A 17,997-nucleotide genomic window follows, 5' to 3' on the forward strand; every position below is an offset into this window, starting at 1 on the left:
TGAGAGAAGCTGTTTGAGAGAAGCTGGTTGAGACAATTCCAAGAGTGTGCAAAGCTTTCATCAAGGCAAAGGGTGGCTACTTTGAAGAATCTCAAATTAATTTGATTTGATTAACACTTTTGTGGTTACTACATGACTCCATATGTGTTATTTCATAGTTTTGATGTCTTCACTATTATTCTACAATGTGGAAAATAGTAATAAAAAAAATATAAAAAAAACACGAATTACTTTTGACTAGTACTATGTGATCATCTAAAAAAATGTAAGCAAGGTTTGAAATGATTATGTTTTAGTCAAATATTATATCAGTTTGGGCTTCTTGTGGTCAATTTGTAGTCTACAAATTATTTGTAATTATGTACCGGCCCCCTGACCATCCGTTCAAGAAAAGATTGTCCCACAGCTGAATCTAGTTAATGATCCCTGGGCTAGTATATATTTGAAGCTGCTTAGGAACCATTAGCTTTAGGAAAGGTGTGACAACATCAATCAAATGAAGCTGTATGTTGGTGCTCCTTTGCAGCAGCTGTATTGTGAGATGAGTAGAGGGGGGGGGGGGGGTACACGTTGGTAATGACAGAGTTCTTCTGTCTCAAAAGACACACCTTTCATTATGTGTTCCATCCAATGGTTCCACCAAGCTTCTTGGACACAAAAAATAAACCCTTCTCCTAATTGGCAGGGGCTCCACCACACTCCTTCTTTGCTAACTACCGCCAGGAATATATATATACAATTAATTTGGAAGGTGACCCCTTGACTTTTTCCCACATTTTGTTGCGTTACAGCCGTATTCTAAAATTGATTAAATAGTTTTTTCTCCTCATCAATCTACACACAATACCCCATATTGACAAAGCAAAAACATTTTAAATTGAATTTATAAAATAAAACATGTAAATATCACATTTACATAAGTATTCAGACCCTTTACTCAGTACTTTGTTGAAGCACCTTTGGTAGCGATTACAGCCTTGAGTCTTCTTGGGTTTGACGCTACAATTTTGGCAAATCTGTATTTGGGGAGTTTCTCCCATTCTTCTCTGTGGATCCTCTCAAGCTCTGTCAGGTTGGATGGGGAGCGTCGCTGCACGGCTATTTTCAGGTCTCTCCAGAGATGTTTGATCGGGTTCAAGTCCGGGCTCTGGTTCGGCCACTCAAGGACATTCAGAGACTTGTCACGAAGCCGCTCCTGCGTTGTCTTAGCTGTGTGCTTAGGGTCATTGTCCTGTTGGAAGGTGAACCTTCTCCACCAGTCTGAGGTCTTGAGTGCTCTGGAGCAGGTTTTCATCAAGGATCTCTTTGTACTTTGCTCCGTTCATCTTTGCCTTGATCCTGACTAGTCTCCCAGTCCCTGCCTCTGAAAAACATCCCCACAGCATGATGCTGTCACCACCATGCTTCACCGTAGGGATGGTGCCAGGTTTCCTCCAGACATGATGCTTGGCATTCAGCCAAAGAGTTCTATCTTGGTTTTATCAAACCAAAGAATCTTGTTTCTCATGGGCTGGGAGTCTTTAGGTGCATTTTGGCAAACTCCAAGCAAACTCTTTTACTGAGGAGTGGCTTTCATCTAGCCACTACAGTGGAACTCCAATAGGTGGACTCCAATCAAGCTGTAGAAACATCTCAAGGATGATCAATGGAAACAGGATTCACCTGAGCTCAATTTCGAGTCTCATAGCAAAGGGTCTGAATATTTATGTAAATAAGGTATTTCTGTTTTTATTTTTAATAAATTTGCATTTCTAAAAACCTGTTTTCGATTGGTAATTTTGGGGTATTGTGTGTAGATTGCTGAGATTATAGAATAAGGCTGTAAGGTAACAAAATATGGAAAAAGTCAAGGGGTTTGAATACTTTCCAAATGCATTGTATCTGTTGAATAGCTGAGTAGGAAATTCAAGGGCAAAAGAACACTTCCATTTTTAATGTTCCAGAATTGTTTTTAACACTTTCCTTCGTTAGACCCCTGTTTGAACCACCACTGCAAGAAGGGAAAGGTGTGTGAGGTCGATGAGGAGAACACCCCCATGTGTGTCTGCCAGGACCCCACTACCTGCCCTGCTGCCATTGAAGAGTTTGAGCATGTGAGTTATCATCATAGAAATCACATTCTAATCTGTTCAGCATCAACATCAAGTAGTCCTAGACATTTCTCATACACAACACTGTTCCTAATACAGTGTAACCTTGACCTGTACAGTAATGCTACTACTGATATGCATCATTGGCTCATTCTTGATATAGATTCTGATTTATATCTGATTCATGACTGTAATCTGTGTATCCCAGGTCTGCGCCACCGACAACACAACCTACGACTCTTCCTGCCACTTCTTTGCCCAGAAGTGCAGTCTGGAGGGAACCAAGAAGGGCCACAAGCTGCACCTAGACTACATCGGGCCATGCAAATGTGAGCTATGCTTTATCGTTACAAATTGTATTTAATTAATATCAATATTAATATCAATGTATTAACCCTCCCAGGGGCCATTGAGAATGTTTTAATCCAACCATTCAATTCAGTGAAATAATTTTCACCTTTTTTGAGATTCCCCCTTAGACACATTTTCCTCATAGACTCCGTTGTGATTGGTTATGCTGTCTTAGAGCTGAAACCCTGCTGAAAGCTTCTCCAGGGGAGTGATTAATGGGCTGAACTAGAGGGACCTTGCCTTAGGGACTCCAACACACAGAGTGGAGGGCAGGCTGTAGCATGCTCACTGCATCGCCGTCCTTCTCAAACTACCGCTGAATCTGCAGCTAAATGTCTGTCATTAAATAACAGAATCAAGCCCATGCATCTCTCACTGTTGGCGATGAATACCTTAGGACTGAAAGGCGCAGATGGAGATCATGTTGTTGCACGTTGTGGATCCAAAAACTTAAAAGAACACTTTTTTTTAACTATTGGCCTCTAAATGTCAGGTACAGTGTTCAACCAAGGAATAAAATAAAAGGTAGAGAATCCTTGCCTTATGGGCTGTGTGCATCAATCATACATTTCAGTGGACACAAATGTCACATTTCGTGTGAGTTGTGGGTTTTATGTTCTATGACAAAAGGCATTTTGAGAATGGATTTTGACTTGAATGTCCTACTTGTAAAACAACTTTCTGACCATGACTTACTTGACTTAATTAAATGAAACCCTTTGGCACCTTGCGGACCGTAGGTCATTGAACCTGCCTTCTCCAATTGCTCCTGGGTATTCGCCGTTTCCTTTTCTCTCTCTTTGACCGTACCGAATGTTTCTTCCCGTGTGTCTCTCCAGTCACTGAGCCCTCTGCTCTGACATATAACTCATTCTCCTTCCTGTTTATTCTCCAGTCACTGAGCCCTGTGTGGACAGAATAGCTCTGACATATAACTCATTCTCCTTCCTGTTTATTCTCCAGTCACTGAGCCCTGTGTGGACAGAATAGCTCTGACATATAACTCATTCTCCTTCCTGTTTATTCTCCAGTCACTGAGCCCTGTGTGGACAGAATAGCTCTGACATATAACTCATTCTCCTTCCTGTTTATTCTCCAGTCACTGAGCCCTGTGTGGACAGAATAGCTCTGACATATAACTCATTCTCCTTCCTGTTTATTCTCCAGTCACTGAGCCCTGTGTGGACAGAATAGCTCTGACATATAACTCATTCTCCTTCCTGTTTATTCTCCAGTCATTGAGGCCTGCATGGATGCTGAGCTGAATGAGTTCCCCCTGCGTATGAGGGACTGGCTGAAGAACGTTCTGGTCAGCCTGTACGAGCGTGATGAGGAGAACAACCTCCTGACTGAGAAGCAGATGCTCAGAGTAAGTCCAATTATCAATTTCTATAAACACAGCACAGAAACCGTTTACTGTTTGCCTCCTGAGGATGGGTCATAGTCCTTATTAAACACAGCAGAGAACCATTTCCTTTTGCCTGAGTTCATTTACCGAACTCTGTGGGTGGGTCAAAATATACAAAATATATTAAAAAATATATATATATATATATATATATATATTTAACTCGGCAAATCAAATATGATTATAGGATTTGACGTTCTGCTCTCACTATGAAGTTGACTCCTTTTGTGCATCCAACCCTACTGGGAATTATGTATCAGTTGGTTCAATTCAAAAGAATATTAGACAAACTAATGCAAAAAAAAATGTGAATTGCCTTGCAGGTGAAGAAGATCTACGAGAATGAGAAGAGACTGCAGGCTGGAGAGCACTCCCTGGACCTGCTGGCCCACGACTTTGAGAAGAACTACAACATGTACATTTTCCCCGTCCACTGGCAGTTCGGTCAGCTGGACCAGCACCCCGTCGATGGGTAGGTTGAGGAGAAGAAGAGTTTCCTGTCTTCTGCTTCAGCTGGATTGTTTCAACATCACACAAATACAGGCTTGCTTGGGCTATAACTTTGATTCAACTCGGTACCAGTCAGGACATAAATAATGAAACATTTCTACAACGTTTCAGAAAGAATATTGCCATCATGCCTAAATCTATTGTTTTATGAGCAAAAAGGCAACTGACAATGCTACGTTCTTCATAAAGCTACCTATTTAAAGGATCATATGGGTTTTCTATGGTCTAAAACTAAAGCTTAGAAAGTCTTCATAAAGCTACCTATTTAAAGGATCATATGGGTTTTCTATGGTCTAAAACTAAAGCTTAGAAAGTCTTCATAAAGCTACCTATTTAAAGGATCGTATGGGTTTTCTATGGTCTAAAACCAAAGCTTAGAAAGTATTCATAAAGCTACCTATTTAAAGGATCGTATGGGTTTTCTATGGTCTAAAACCAAAGCTTAGAAAGTCTTCATAAAGCTACCTATTTAAAGGATCGTATGGGTTTTCTATGGTCTAAAACCAAAGCTTAGAAAGTCTTCATAAAGCTACCTATTTAAAGGATCGTATGGGTTTTCTATGGTCTAAAACTAAAGCTTAGAAAGTCTTCATAAAGCTACCTATTTAAAGGATCGTATGGGTTTTCTATGGTCTAAAACTAAAGCTTAGAAAGTCTTCATAAAGCTACCTATTTAAAGGATCGTATGGGTTTTCTATGGTCTAAAACTAAAGCTTAGAAAGTCTTCATAAAGCTACCTATTTAAAGGATCGTATGGGTTTTCTATGGTCTAAAACTAAAGCTTAGAAAGTCTTCATAAAGCTACCTATTTAAAGGATCGTATGGGTTTTCTATGGTCTAAACTAAAGCTTAGAAAGTCTTCATAAAGCCTGTATAAATCCTTTACAAGACATAGATGCTTCCTAACATGTGTTCTGTGGTGTTGTAGGTTCCTGTCCCACACAGAGCTGGCCCCCCTGCGCGCCCCTCTCATCCCCATGGAGCACTGCACCACTCGTTTCTTCGAGCAGTGCGACGCTGACAATGACAAGTACATCGCCCTGGAGGAGTGGGCCAACTGTTTCAGCATCAAGGAGCGTGAGTGGTTTTAAAAACACCTCGTTCATAGTTTTACACTCGTTATTTTACTGCCTCAAAAGAACCCAGGGGGACACTGAGGAGGACCCTGAGGCACACTTTGGGCTGTTAAAATGTCTTCCTTGTTTGCGTCTGAAATTGCACCCTATTCCCTATATAGTGCACTACTTTTGACCAGAGCCCTTTGGGCTATATAGGGCACAGGGTGCCATTTCAGACATAGCCATGTCTTCTTGTCCTTGTATTGTACTGGTTGGTTGTTGATTTTAAAATGGTTCATAGCAGGACCATTTCATTACCACTTGTTAATTCTGGGCGTGTTTTTTTGTTGTTGTTTGTTTTTCAGAGGATGTCAACAAGGACCTTGTCATCTAAACTCACCCCGCAAGACCTCCAGTATGAAAACTAGTCTCTATTGGGACGAGGTGCTGAGCTGATCCCTAAATGAAAGGAACACTGTACCGGTGCTAACTGTAACTAATTAACGACCTCCTATACCACTAACATTTGATGGAACAAAAGAGACGTGTACCGTCTGAAATAACAATCACAAAACGGCACCATGATGCAACTTCAAATTTGTCTTGTTTTTGGGCAAATAAATACGCTTTTTTTTTTTTTTTTAAACAGATAGATTAGTAACAGAGAGAGACTTGTGACGAGAGAGAGATATAAATGTATGTTGAACAGGTTGTGATAATGGATGTTAATCACAACATTTATCTTTTTTTTCACTTAATCAGGGCTGTGATTTAATAACTTCAATTTGAAAATTCTTTTGAAGGAGACAAATTTGTAAAAATCAAATAAATTCTAAATAAATGCTCCTTTCGCTTTTTAAACATATTTAGTTGTTTTCACTCTTTTGGTGGTGGACTCATTTTGTTCTCTCTGTTCTTTTGTTTGTTAGTTCATTGACTTTGACTACTGCTTTAAAATTAAGGCCTGTCTATCCACAGGTTGGTTTTCTGACATAGATTCTGTCACACAACAAGGGCATAAGTGTACTGAACAATTATTGAGACAATAAAAAGGAAATATTGTTTAAACACTACGAGGAAAGCATCTTGCAGGTTGAGCGTTTTTCCTCACACTATACCGTAGCATGTTTACTGACGTTCCTATACTCTTTTTGATACCGTGTGAACACAATAGAACTCTTTCCTCAAATAAAAATGATCTGAAATGTCCCAACACTGTTGCATGCTTTGCATATCTGCATTTCTTCCGAATCCTCACAACGTTGATACATTTCAACTGGAACACATGAAAAACATCTTAACACTGACTTAGAGCATTTCATGGGAATTAGTTGTATTTACCTGGTAGGTTTTGAAAAAAAGACCTCTAAAGTGTCCATATCACAGATATGAAGAACATCATCATTTTTAATTTAACCTTTATTTTATTAGGCAAGTCAGTTAAGAACAAATTCTTATTTTCAATGATGGCCTAGGAACAGTGGGTTAACTGCCTGTTCAGGGGCAGAACGACAGATTTGTACCTTGTCAGCTCAGGGGTTTGAACTTGCAACCTTTCGGTTGCTATTCCAACACTCTAACCTCTAGGCTACCCTGCCGCCTCTACACTCTAACCACTAGGCTACCCTGCCGCCTCTACACTCTAACCACTAGGCTACCCTGCCGCCTCTACACTCTAACCACTAGGCTACCCTGCCGCCTCTACACTCTAACCACTAGGCTACCCTGCCGCCTCTACACTCTAACCACTAGGCTAGTATTCATTCATTCACATTGTTTTTTAAGAATCACCTTTCCCTTAAAAAACAAAAACAAAAAAATGCCACATGTACAGTTACAGCACAAGGTGTCCTGTACTGCATGGTAGGCTACGCCTTAGACTTACAGGCTCAGTACACGTCTCAACATCCTGTGATGACTCATCTGGCAACGACTAACATGTTCAGATTTCAAAACCCCAGTGTGGTCCTGGTCCTTGAGTCCAGTATGTTTTGTCAAAACATTGGTATACCAGAATGCAAACGTTTTCTAACCCTATATTTAAGAGTCTATTTTGAAAAGTTCAAACCGGCACTTTGCATAACTAATAACTTCTTTATTAGACCAATAACCTCGTTGCAGTTAATAAAATGTCCCGTCTGCTTCTGTTGTCATGAATGCAATGACTTATGGGAAAAATACTGTACCATAGAATTGCATTGTCTTTGTACAACCAGCTGGACACCCTGTCCCAGTGAACCCAGATGAATAGGTTTGCCAGGACAAGGCTAGTTTAGTTTTCTATAATCGTTAGAGATATAATAACATTATAGTATATATTATAATCAGAGAAGTTAATGAAATGTATTCTCTAAAGCAAGAGAAAGAAGATGGCCATAAACTCTGTAGGGCATTATTACAGCACCCTGTTACCATCTCCACCCGTTCAGCCAGACAGTACAGGGAGGCAGGAATTCTGAACAGCTGGAGAGCCTCATCCACAAAGGCACAGCCAGAGGCACCGCCCCTTCCTCCACAAGGGGAAAATATCCTCCCTTCTCTCCAAGACAAACGGTGGAAATAAGAGTTGAATACAATGATATAATTGACAACAATTCTCACAGGTTTTGCGGGTATTAATAAACAACGTGAATTAAATAAATGTTTGGGCATATTCTTCATTTTTCTGACTAGAAGAAAATGTGTTCACCTTTATTATGATGTTCAATGTTGAATCGACCACAGATCATTTGTATCGTTCTGGTGAGATACTGATCTTTCACAGGATGCACTAATAAACCAGAAAGTGTTTTTGCAAATAGATTGTCTACATCATTTCCAATCCCCCATATATATTTTTTGCATATAATATATATATATATATATATATATATATATATATATATATACAAACATACACATACATATATATATATACATACACACACACACACACATATATATAAATATACATACATATACAGTACCAGTCAAAAGTTTGGACACGCCTACTCATTCAAGGGTTTTATTTTATTTGTACTATTTTCCACATTGTAGAATAATAGAGAAGACATCAAAACTATGAAATAACACATATGGAATCATGTAGTAACCAAAAAAGTGTTAAACAAAAAACAAATATAATTTATATTTGAGATTCTTTAAAGCAGCCACCATTTGCCTTGATGACAGCTTTGCACACTCTTGGCATTCTCTCAACCAGCTTCATGAGGTTGTCACCTGGAATGCATTTCAATATAACTGGTTTGCCTAGTTAAAAGTTAATTTATGGAATTTCTTTCCTTCTTAATGCATTTCAGCCAATCAGTTGTGTTGTGAGAAGGTAGGGATGGTATACAGATGATAGCCCTATTTGGTAAAAGACCAAGTTATTATGGCAAGAACAGCTCAAATAAGCAAAGAGAAACGATAGCCTATCGTTACTTTAAGACATGAAGGTCAGCCAATCTGGCAAAAGTTTATTAAATTGCAGTCGCAAAAACCATCAAGCGCTATGATGAAACTGGCTCTCATGAGGACCGCCACAAGAGTTACTTCTGCTGCAAAGAAGAAGTTCATTGGGGTTACCAGCCTCAGAAATTGCAGCCCAAAGAAATGCAAGCAACAGACACATCTTATATATCCCATTTAGCAGACGCTTTTGTCCAAAGCAACTTACAAGTCGGCTGGGGCCACTACTTTTACATATGGGTGGTCCCAGCGGGAATCGAACCCACGACGCTTGGCGTTGCAAGCGCCATGCTCTACCGACTGAGCCACACAGGTCCCATCAACTGTTCAGAAACAGCGTGAATCAGGCCTTCATGGTCAAATTGCTGCGAAGAAACCACTACTAAAGGACGCCAATAAGAAGAAGAGACTTGCTTGGGCCAAGAAACACAAGTAATGGACATTAGACCGGTGGAAATCTGTTCTTTGGTCTGATGAGTCCAAATGTAAGATTTTTGGTTCCAACCGCCGTGTCTTTGTGGGACGCAGAGTAGGTGAACGGATGATCTCTGCATGTGTGGTTCCCACCGTGAAGTATAGAGGAGGAGGTGTGATGGTGTGGGGGTGCTTGGCTTGTGACACTGTCTGTGATTCTGCAGCGATACACCATCACATCTGGTTTGCTCTATCATTTGTTTTTCAACAGGCCAATGACCTAAAACACACCTCCGGGCTGTGTAAGGGCTATTTGACCAAGGAAAGTGATGGAGTGCTGCATCAGATGACCTGACCTCCTCAATCACCTGATCTCAACCTAATTGAGACTGTTTGGGATGAGTTGAACCACAGAGTGAAGGAAAAGCAGCCATCAGGTGCTCAGCATATGTGGGAACCCCTTCAAGATTATTGGAAAAGCATTCCTCATGAAGCTGGTTGAGAGAATGCCAAGAGTGTGCAAAGCTATCATCAAGGCAAATTGTGGCTACTTTTAAGAATCTAAAATCTAAAATACATTTGTATTTGTTTAACACTTTTTTGGTTACTGCATGATTCCATATGTGTTATTTCATAGTTTTGATGTCTTCACTATTATTCTACAATGTCGAAAATAGTAAAAAATAAAGAAAAACCCTTGAATGAGTAGGTGTGTCCGAAATGTTCACTAGTACCGTATAGATATCTTTTTACAATATATTTTCCCTTTATTATTTTCCACTAACCACCCCTCCCTTAATTGGAGTAAACACTAGTGGAGTTAACACTAGTGGAGTTAACACTAGTGGAGTAAACACTAGTGGAGTTAACACTAGTGGAGTTAACACTAGTGGAGTTAACACTAATGGAGTAAACACTAGTGGAGTAAACACTAGTGGAGTTAACACTAGTGGAGTTAACACTAGTGGAGTTAACACTAATGGAGTAAACACTAGTGGAGTAAACACTAGTGGAGTAAACACTAGTGGAGTTAACACTAGTGGAGTTAACACTAGTGGAGTAAACACTAGTGGAGTAAACACTAGTGGAGTTAACATTTCCAGTTTATACATACTATATACATTTTACTGACACAGTCTATTTTTACAATTTTTACAATAGTTCTATATGTTTTGTTTTTAGTCCTGGCCTTCATCTATTTCTAATGTCCATCCAGTTAGATTTTAATATGCCATATATTTTTAACTGTGCTGTTTCACAAAAGTTCTGAACCTATATACAGTTTACGGACACAGTACATTTTTACATGAGTTATCTTGTTGTTATTAGTCCCACCCTTCAGGTCCATTCAACCTTTCCCGTCTATCTCTTAACATCATCCATGTTGGATTTCTATTTGCAATATATTTTTCAACTGTGCTGTGAAGTTTCACAAAAGTTTTGAACCATTCTATTCTCATAGTTTCTACAGATTGTAAATTAAAGATCTTTTTTTTTGTTGCTAAAAGCATTATTATAGTATTGATCAATTGACTATGACTTTTCAAATCACCCAGTAGTGCTATCTGCAGAGTTGGCTCCAGGTAAATGGTACAATTCTTCAGCCATTCCTGGACCTGTGACCAAAAACAAGCTACATATGGACAATACCAAAATAAATGATCTAATGACTCTGTTTCTTCGCAGCAAAATCTGCAGAGCTGGGAAGGTTGTATCCCCCGTATATAAAACAATTCTACGTTTTGAACACAACCCATGACGTTTTTGCAAAAAGTAATATCTTCAAGAATTAGATCATGACAGTCAAAAGAATGGTGGGATGACCAGTGCAAATTTGATAGATGTTGGGCAAAAGTTCTGATCCAATAAGGTTCCATACGAGTGGTCAACCGTCAGACGAACACAAACTCATTATCATGCAATTAGGGGTTGAGAATAACCCCCCCTGTCTACAGTTCAGGCCAGACATCAGTTGACACGAAGAGGTCTGTGTGTATTTGTGTCGCCCCCTAGTGGATGAATGCATAACTTCTCTAGAATATATAGGTACGCTTGATTTAACTCGCCTGTCGCACCGGTTGGTCAGAAGTTTTAGTTTTGGGTTCATTCCATCTGCGCTGAAAGAGAACGCTGCCCACCAGGTGAAGCTGCCACTGTATTGAAGCTATTGGACACTGTTTTATCTTAGCGCACTATGCTTTATTACCGGTGATGGGTTCAATCAATGAATGGATGGGTTCAGGACACATCAATGTATTCTGTATCAGAAAGTAAGATGGACATCAATGAAGTCTCGTAGATCGTAGATCATTGCACTCTTTTTTTGTTTATAAAGCCCTCCTGCATAAACTTCCGCTGTACCTTACTTCATCGTTACAGACGTACGAGATAGCAGCCCTGGTCTCAGGGATAGCTGACTCTGGAGATCCCGACGATGTCCAATGAGAGGTAAATATGCTTTTAGTTTTGTTGCACCTTATATGTAGAATGATCTCCAAGGCTATCTATAGTTGGATGACTTGGTGCCTGTTGCACTATTCAAAAGACTGATTCAAGACCTTTTTTTTACTGAAGAATGTGTTTGTTTTCTATGATTGTGTTTTGCTTTTTCATTTATTGATGTGAATATTGATGAGAGTATTGACGAGAATATTGATGTGAATATTGATGTGAATATTGATGAGAGTATTGACGAGAATATTGATGTAAATATTGATGAGAATGTTGATGTGAATATTGATGAGAGTATTGATGAGAATATTGGTGAATATTGATGAGATTATTGATGTGAATATTGATGAGAATATTGATGTGAATATGGATGAGAATATTGATGTGAATATTGATTATTGATGTGAATATTGATGAGACTGCTCCTCCCAAGGTCACGGAGGATCTTGGCACTGCCAAAGCAGACTCCTGTCTCCTCATCCTCCTTGATCTATCCGCTCCCTTCGACAACATGAACCATCAGATCCTCCTCTCCACCCTCTCAGGGCTGGCTGTCTCAGGCTCTGCCTCCTCTCCACCCTCTCAGGGCTGGCTGTCTCAGGCTCTATCAGATCCTCCTCTCCACCCTCTCAGGGCTGGCTGTCTCAGGCTCTGCCTCCTCTCCACCCTCTCAGGGCTGGCTGTCTCAGGCTCTGCCTCCTCTCCACCCTCTCAGAGCTGGCTGTCTCAGGCTCTATCAGATCCTCCTCTCCACCCTCTCAGAGCTGGCTGTCTCAGGCTCTGCCTCGTCTCCACCCTCTCAGGGCTGGCTGTCTCAGGCTCTGCCTCCTCTCCACCCTCTCAGAGCTGGCTGTCTCAGGCTCTATCAGATCCTCCTCTCCACCCTCTCAGGGCTGGCTGTCTCAGGCTCTGCCTCCTCTCCACCCTCTCAGGGCTGGCTGTCTCAGGCTCTGCCTCCTCTCCACCCTCTCAGAGCTGGCTGTCTCAGGCTCTGCCTCCTCTCCACCCTCTCAGGGCTGGCTGTCTCAGGCTCTGCCTCCTCTCCACCCTCTCAGGGCTGGCTGTCTCAGGCTCTGCCTCGTCTCCACCCTCTCAGGGCTGGCTGTCTCAGGCTCTGCCTCGTCTCCACCCTCTCAGGGCTGGCTATCTCAGGCTCTGCCTACTCTCCACCCTCTCAGGGCTGGCTGTCTCAGGCTCTGCCTCGTCTCCACCCTCTCAGGGCTGGCTGTCTCAGGCTCTGCCTCCTCTCCACCCTCTCAGGGCTGGCTGTCTCAGGCTCTATCAGATCCTCCTCTCCACCCTCTCAGAGCTGGCTGTCTCAGGCTCTATCAGATCCTCCTCTCCACCCTCTCAGAGCTGGCTGTCTCAGGCTCTATCAGATCCTCCTCTCCAACCTCTCAGAGCTGGCTGTCTCAGGCTCTATCAGATCCTCCTCTCCACCCTCTCAGAGCTGGCTGTCTCAGGCTCTATCAGATCCTCCTCTCCACCCTCTCAGGGCTGGCTGTCTCAGGCTCTATCAGATCCTCCTCTCCACCCTCTCAGGGCTGGCTGTCTCAGGCTCTATCACTGTCTCAGGCTCAACACTTCCCACACTGCCCCTACTCGGATGGTATCGCGCCGTCCCAACCTTCGCTCTCTCTCCCCCGCTACTCTCTCCTCTTCCATCCTATCATCTCTTCCCTCTGCTCATACCTTCTCCAACCTATCTCCTGATTCTGCCTCCTCAACCCTCCTCTCTTCCCTTTCTGCATCCTTTGACTCTCTATGTCCCCTATCCTCCAGGCCGGCTCGGTCCTCCCCTCCCGCTCCGTGGCTCGACGACTCATTGCGAGCTCACAGAACAGTGCTCCGGGCAGCCGAGCGGAAATGGAGGAAAACTCGCCTCCCTGCGGACCTGGCATCCTTTCACTCCCTCCTCTCTACATTTTCCTCCTCTGTCTCTGCTGCTAAAGCCACTTTCTTCCACTCTAAATTCCAAGCATCTGCCTCTAACCCTAGGAAGCTCTTTGCCACCTTCTCCTCCCTCCTGAATCCTCCTCCCCCTCCCCCCCTCCTCCCTCTCTGCAGATGACTTCGTCAACCATTTTGAAAAGAAGGTCGACGACATCCGATCCTCGTTTGCTAAGTCAAACGACACCGCTGGTTCCGATCACACTGCCCTACCCTGTGCTCTGACCTCTTTCTCCCCTCTCTCTCCAGATGAAATCTCGCTTCTTGTGACGGCCGGCCGCCCAACAACCTGCCCGCTTGACCCTATCCCCTCCTCTCTTCTCCAGACCATTTCCGGAGACCTTCTCCCTTACCTCACCTCGCTCATCAACTCATCCCTGACCGCTGGCTACGTCCCTTCCGTCTTCAAGAGAGCGAGAGTTGCACCCCTTCTGAAAAAACCTACACTCGATCCCTCCGATGTCAACAACTACAGACCAGTATCCCTTCTTTCTTTTCTCTCCAAAACTCTTGAACGTGCCGTTCTTGGCCAGCTCTCCCGCTATCTCTCTCAGAATGACCTTCTTGATCCAAATCAGTCAGGTTTCAAGACTAGTCATTCAACTGAGACTGCTCTTCTCTGTATCACGGAGGCGCTCCGCACTGCTAAAGCTAACTCTCTCTCCTCTGCTCTCATCCTTCTAGACCTATCGGCTGCCTTCGACACTGTGAACCATCAGATCCTCCTCTCCAACCTCTCCGAGTTGGGCATCTCCGGTGCGGCCCACGCTTGGATTGCGTCCTACCTGACAGGTCGCTCCTACCAGGTGGCGTGGCGAGAATCTGTCTCCTCGCCACGCGCTCTCACCACTGGTGTCCCCCAGGGCTCTGTTCTAGGCCCTCTCCTATTCTCGCTATACACCAAGTCACTTGGCTCTGTCATAACCTCACATGGTCTCTCCTATCATTGCTATGCAGACGACACACAATTAATCTTCTCCTTTCCCCCTTCTGATGACCAGGTGGCGAATCGCATCTCTGCATGTCTGGCAGACATATCAGTGTGGATGACGGATCACCACCTCAAGCTGAACCTCGGCAAGACGGAGCTGCTCTTCCTCCCGGGGAAGGACTGCCCGTTCCATGATCTCGCCATCACGGTTGACAACTCCATTGTGTCCTCCTCCCAGAGCGCTAAGAACCTTGGCGTGATCCTGGACAACACCCTGTCGTTCTCAACTAACATCAAGGCGGTGGCCCGTTCCTGTAGGTTCATGCTCTACAACATCCGCAGAGTACGACCCTGCCTCACACAGGAAGCGGCGCAGGTCCTAATCCAGGCACTTGTCATCTCCCGTCTGGATTACTGCAACTCGCTGTTGGCTGGGCTCCCTGCCTGTGCCATTAAACCCCTACAACTCATCCAGAACGCCGCAGCCCGTCTGGTGTTCAACCTTCCCAAGTTCTCTCACGTCACCCCGCTCCTCCGCTCTCTCCACTGGCTTCCAGTTGAAGCTCGCATCCGCTACAAGACCATGGTGCTTGCCTACGGAGCTGTGAGGGGAACGGCACCGCAGTACCTCCAGGCTCTGATCAGGCCCTACACCCAAACAAGGGCACTGCGTTCATCCACCTCTGGCCTGCTCGCCTCCCTACCACTGAGGAAGTACAGTTCCCGCTCAGCCCAGTCAAAACTGTTCGCTGCTCTGGCCCCCCAATGGTGGAACAAACTCCCTCACGACGCCAGGACAGCGGAGTCAATCACCACCTTCCGGAGACACCTGAAACCCCACCTCTTCAAGGAATACCTAGGATAGGATAAAGCAATCCTTCTCACCCCCCCTTAAATGATTTAGATGCACTATTGTAAAGTGGCTGTTCCACTGATGTCAGAAGGTGAATTCACCAATTTGTAAGTCGCTCTGGATAAGAGCGTCTGCTAAATGACTTAAATGTAAATGTCTATCAGATCCTCCTCTCCACCCTCTCAGGGCTGGCTGTCTCAGGCTCTATCAGATCCTCCTCTCCACCCTCTCAGGGCTGGCTGTCTCAGGCTCTATCAGATCCTCCTCTCCACCCTCTCAGGGCTGGCTGTCTCAGGCTCTATCAGATCCTCCTCTCCACCCTCTCAGAGCTGGCTGTCTCAGGCTCTATCAGATCCTCCTCTCCACCCTCTCAGGGCTGGCTGTCTCAGGCTCTATCAGATCCTCCTCTCCACCCTCTCAGGGCTGGCTGTCTCAGGCTCTATCAGATCCTCCTCTCCACCCTCTCAGGGCTGGCTGTCTCAGGCTCTGCACACTCCTGGATTGCATCCTACCTGGCAGGCCTCTCCTACCAGGTGACACGGAGAGGATCTATCTGCACCAAATACTCAGGGCTCCGTTCTAGGCACTCTTCTCTCTATACACCAAGTCACTCGGCTGTCATATCCTCACATGGTCTCTCCCATCATTGCTATGCGGATGACACTCAACTACTTTTCTCCTTTCCAAATTTTGTAAGAATCTTTTCTAGGTCCACTAATATAGGACTATTAAAGGCCCAGCCCTGCAGACTGCTATATAGGTCCACTAATATAGGACTATTAAAGGCCCAGCCCTGCAGACTGCTATATAGGTCCACTAATGTAGGACTATTAAAGGCCCAGCCCTGCAGACTGCTATATAGGTCCACTAATATAGGACTATTAAAGGCCCAGCCCTGCAGACTGCTATATAGGTCCACTAATATAGGACTATTAAAGGCCCAGCCCTGCAGACTGCTATATAGGTCCACTAATGTAGGACTATTAAAGGCCCAGCCCTGCAGACTGCTATATAGGTCCACTAATATAGGACTATTAAAGGCCCAGCCCTGCAGACTGCTATATAGGTCCACTAATATAGGACTATTAAAGGCCCAGCCCTGCAGACTGCTATATAGGTCCACTAATATAGGACTATTAAAGGCCCAGCCCTGCAGACTGCTATATAGGTCCACTAATATAGGACTATTAAAGGCCCAGCGCTGCAGACTGCTATATAGGTCCACTAATATTGGACTATTAAAGGCCCAGCGCTGCAGACTGCTATATAGGTCCACTAATGTAGGACTATTAAAGGCCCAGCCCTGCAGACTGCTATATAGGTCCACTAATATAGGACTATTAAAGGCCCAGCGCTGCAGACTGCTATATAGGTCCACTAATGTAGGACTATTAAAGGCCCAGCCCTGCAGACTGCTATATAGGTCCACTAATATAGGACTATTAAAGCCCAGCCCTGCAGACTGCTATATAGGTCCACTAATATAGGACTATTAAGGGCCCAGCGCTGCAGACTGCTATATAGGTCCACTAATATAGGACTATCAAAGGCCCAGCCCTGCAGACTGCTATATAGGTCCACTAATATAGGACTATTAAAGGCCCAGCCCTGCAGACTGCTATATAGGTCCACCAATATAGGACTATTAAAGGCCCAGCCCTGCAGACTGCTATATAGGTCCACTAATATTGGACTAAATTGTTAATTTTGGATTGGAGATGTTTGATGTGAGTCTGGAAGCAGAGTTTACAGTCTAACCAGACACCTAGGTATTTGTAGTTGTCCACATACTCTAAGTCAGAACCGTCCAGAGTAGTGATGCTGGACGGGTGGGCAGGTGCGGGCAGCGATCGGTTGAAGAGCATGCATTTAGTTTTACTTGTATTTAAGAGCAGTTGGAGGCCACAGAAGGAGAGTTGTATGGCATTGAAGCTCATCTGGATGGTTGTTAACACAGTGTCCAAAGAAGGGCCAGAAGTATACAGAATGGTGTCGTCTGTGTAGAGGTGGATCAGAGACTCACCAGCAGCAAGAGCGACATCATTGATATATACAGAGAAGAGAGTCGGCCCAAGAATTGAACCCTGTGGCACCCCCATAGAGACTGCCAGAGGTCTGGACAACAGGCCCTCCGATTTGACACACTGAACTCTATTGGAGAAGTAGTTGGTGAACCAGGCGAGGCAATCATTTGACATACCAAGGCTGTCGAGTCTACCGATAAGGATGTGGTTCTAGCCTTGGCTTTCCTAACTGCCTGTCGATATTGGTTCCTAACTTCCCTGAAAAGTTGCATATCACGGGGGCTCTTCGATGCTCATGCAGAACACCACAGTATGTTTTTGTGCTTGTCAAGGGCAGTCAGGTCTGGGGAGAACCAAGGGATATATCTGTTCCTGGTTCTAAATTTCTTGAAAGGGGCAATTTCTTGAAATGCCCTTCATGCATTATCATGCTCCTTGCCCATCCTCTGAAAACAGCTGAAACCCTACCTCTTAAAAAAAAAACACAGTACACCCCCCCAACAAAAA

The 17,997-nt window shown here is 43.9% G+C and overlaps 1 protein-coding gene across 1 annotated transcript in view; it reads left to right on the forward strand.

Moving 5' to 3' along the window:
• The window catches only part of LOC135526746 (SPARC-like), an 18,961-nt gene extending 12,471 nt beyond the window's left edge, over positions 1–6,490 (forward strand). Inside the window, exons 5-10 of the mRNA XM_064955371.1 lie at positions 1,972–2,093; positions 2,299–2,419; positions 3,677–3,810; positions 4,173–4,321; positions 5,288–5,436; positions 5,783–6,490. Of these exons, the coding sequence (XP_064811443.1) occupies positions 1,972–2,093; positions 2,299–2,419; positions 3,677–3,810; positions 4,173–4,321; positions 5,288–5,436; positions 5,783–5,811 (704 nt within the window). The 3' untranslated portion in view covers positions 5,812–6,490. The remainder of the gene's footprint in view (positions 1–1,971; positions 2,094–2,298; positions 2,420–3,676; positions 3,811–4,172; positions 4,322–5,287; positions 5,437–5,782) is intronic.
• Positions 6,491–17,997: the final 11,507 nt, after the last annotated feature.

This window comes from Oncorhynchus masou, chromosome 32, assembly GCF_036934945.1.
Source record: "Oncorhynchus masou masou isolate Uvic2021 chromosome 32, UVic_Omas_1.1, whole genome shotgun sequence".
Taxonomy (NCBI): domain Eukaryota; kingdom Metazoa; phylum Chordata; class Actinopteri; order Salmoniformes; family Salmonidae; genus Oncorhynchus; species Oncorhynchus masou.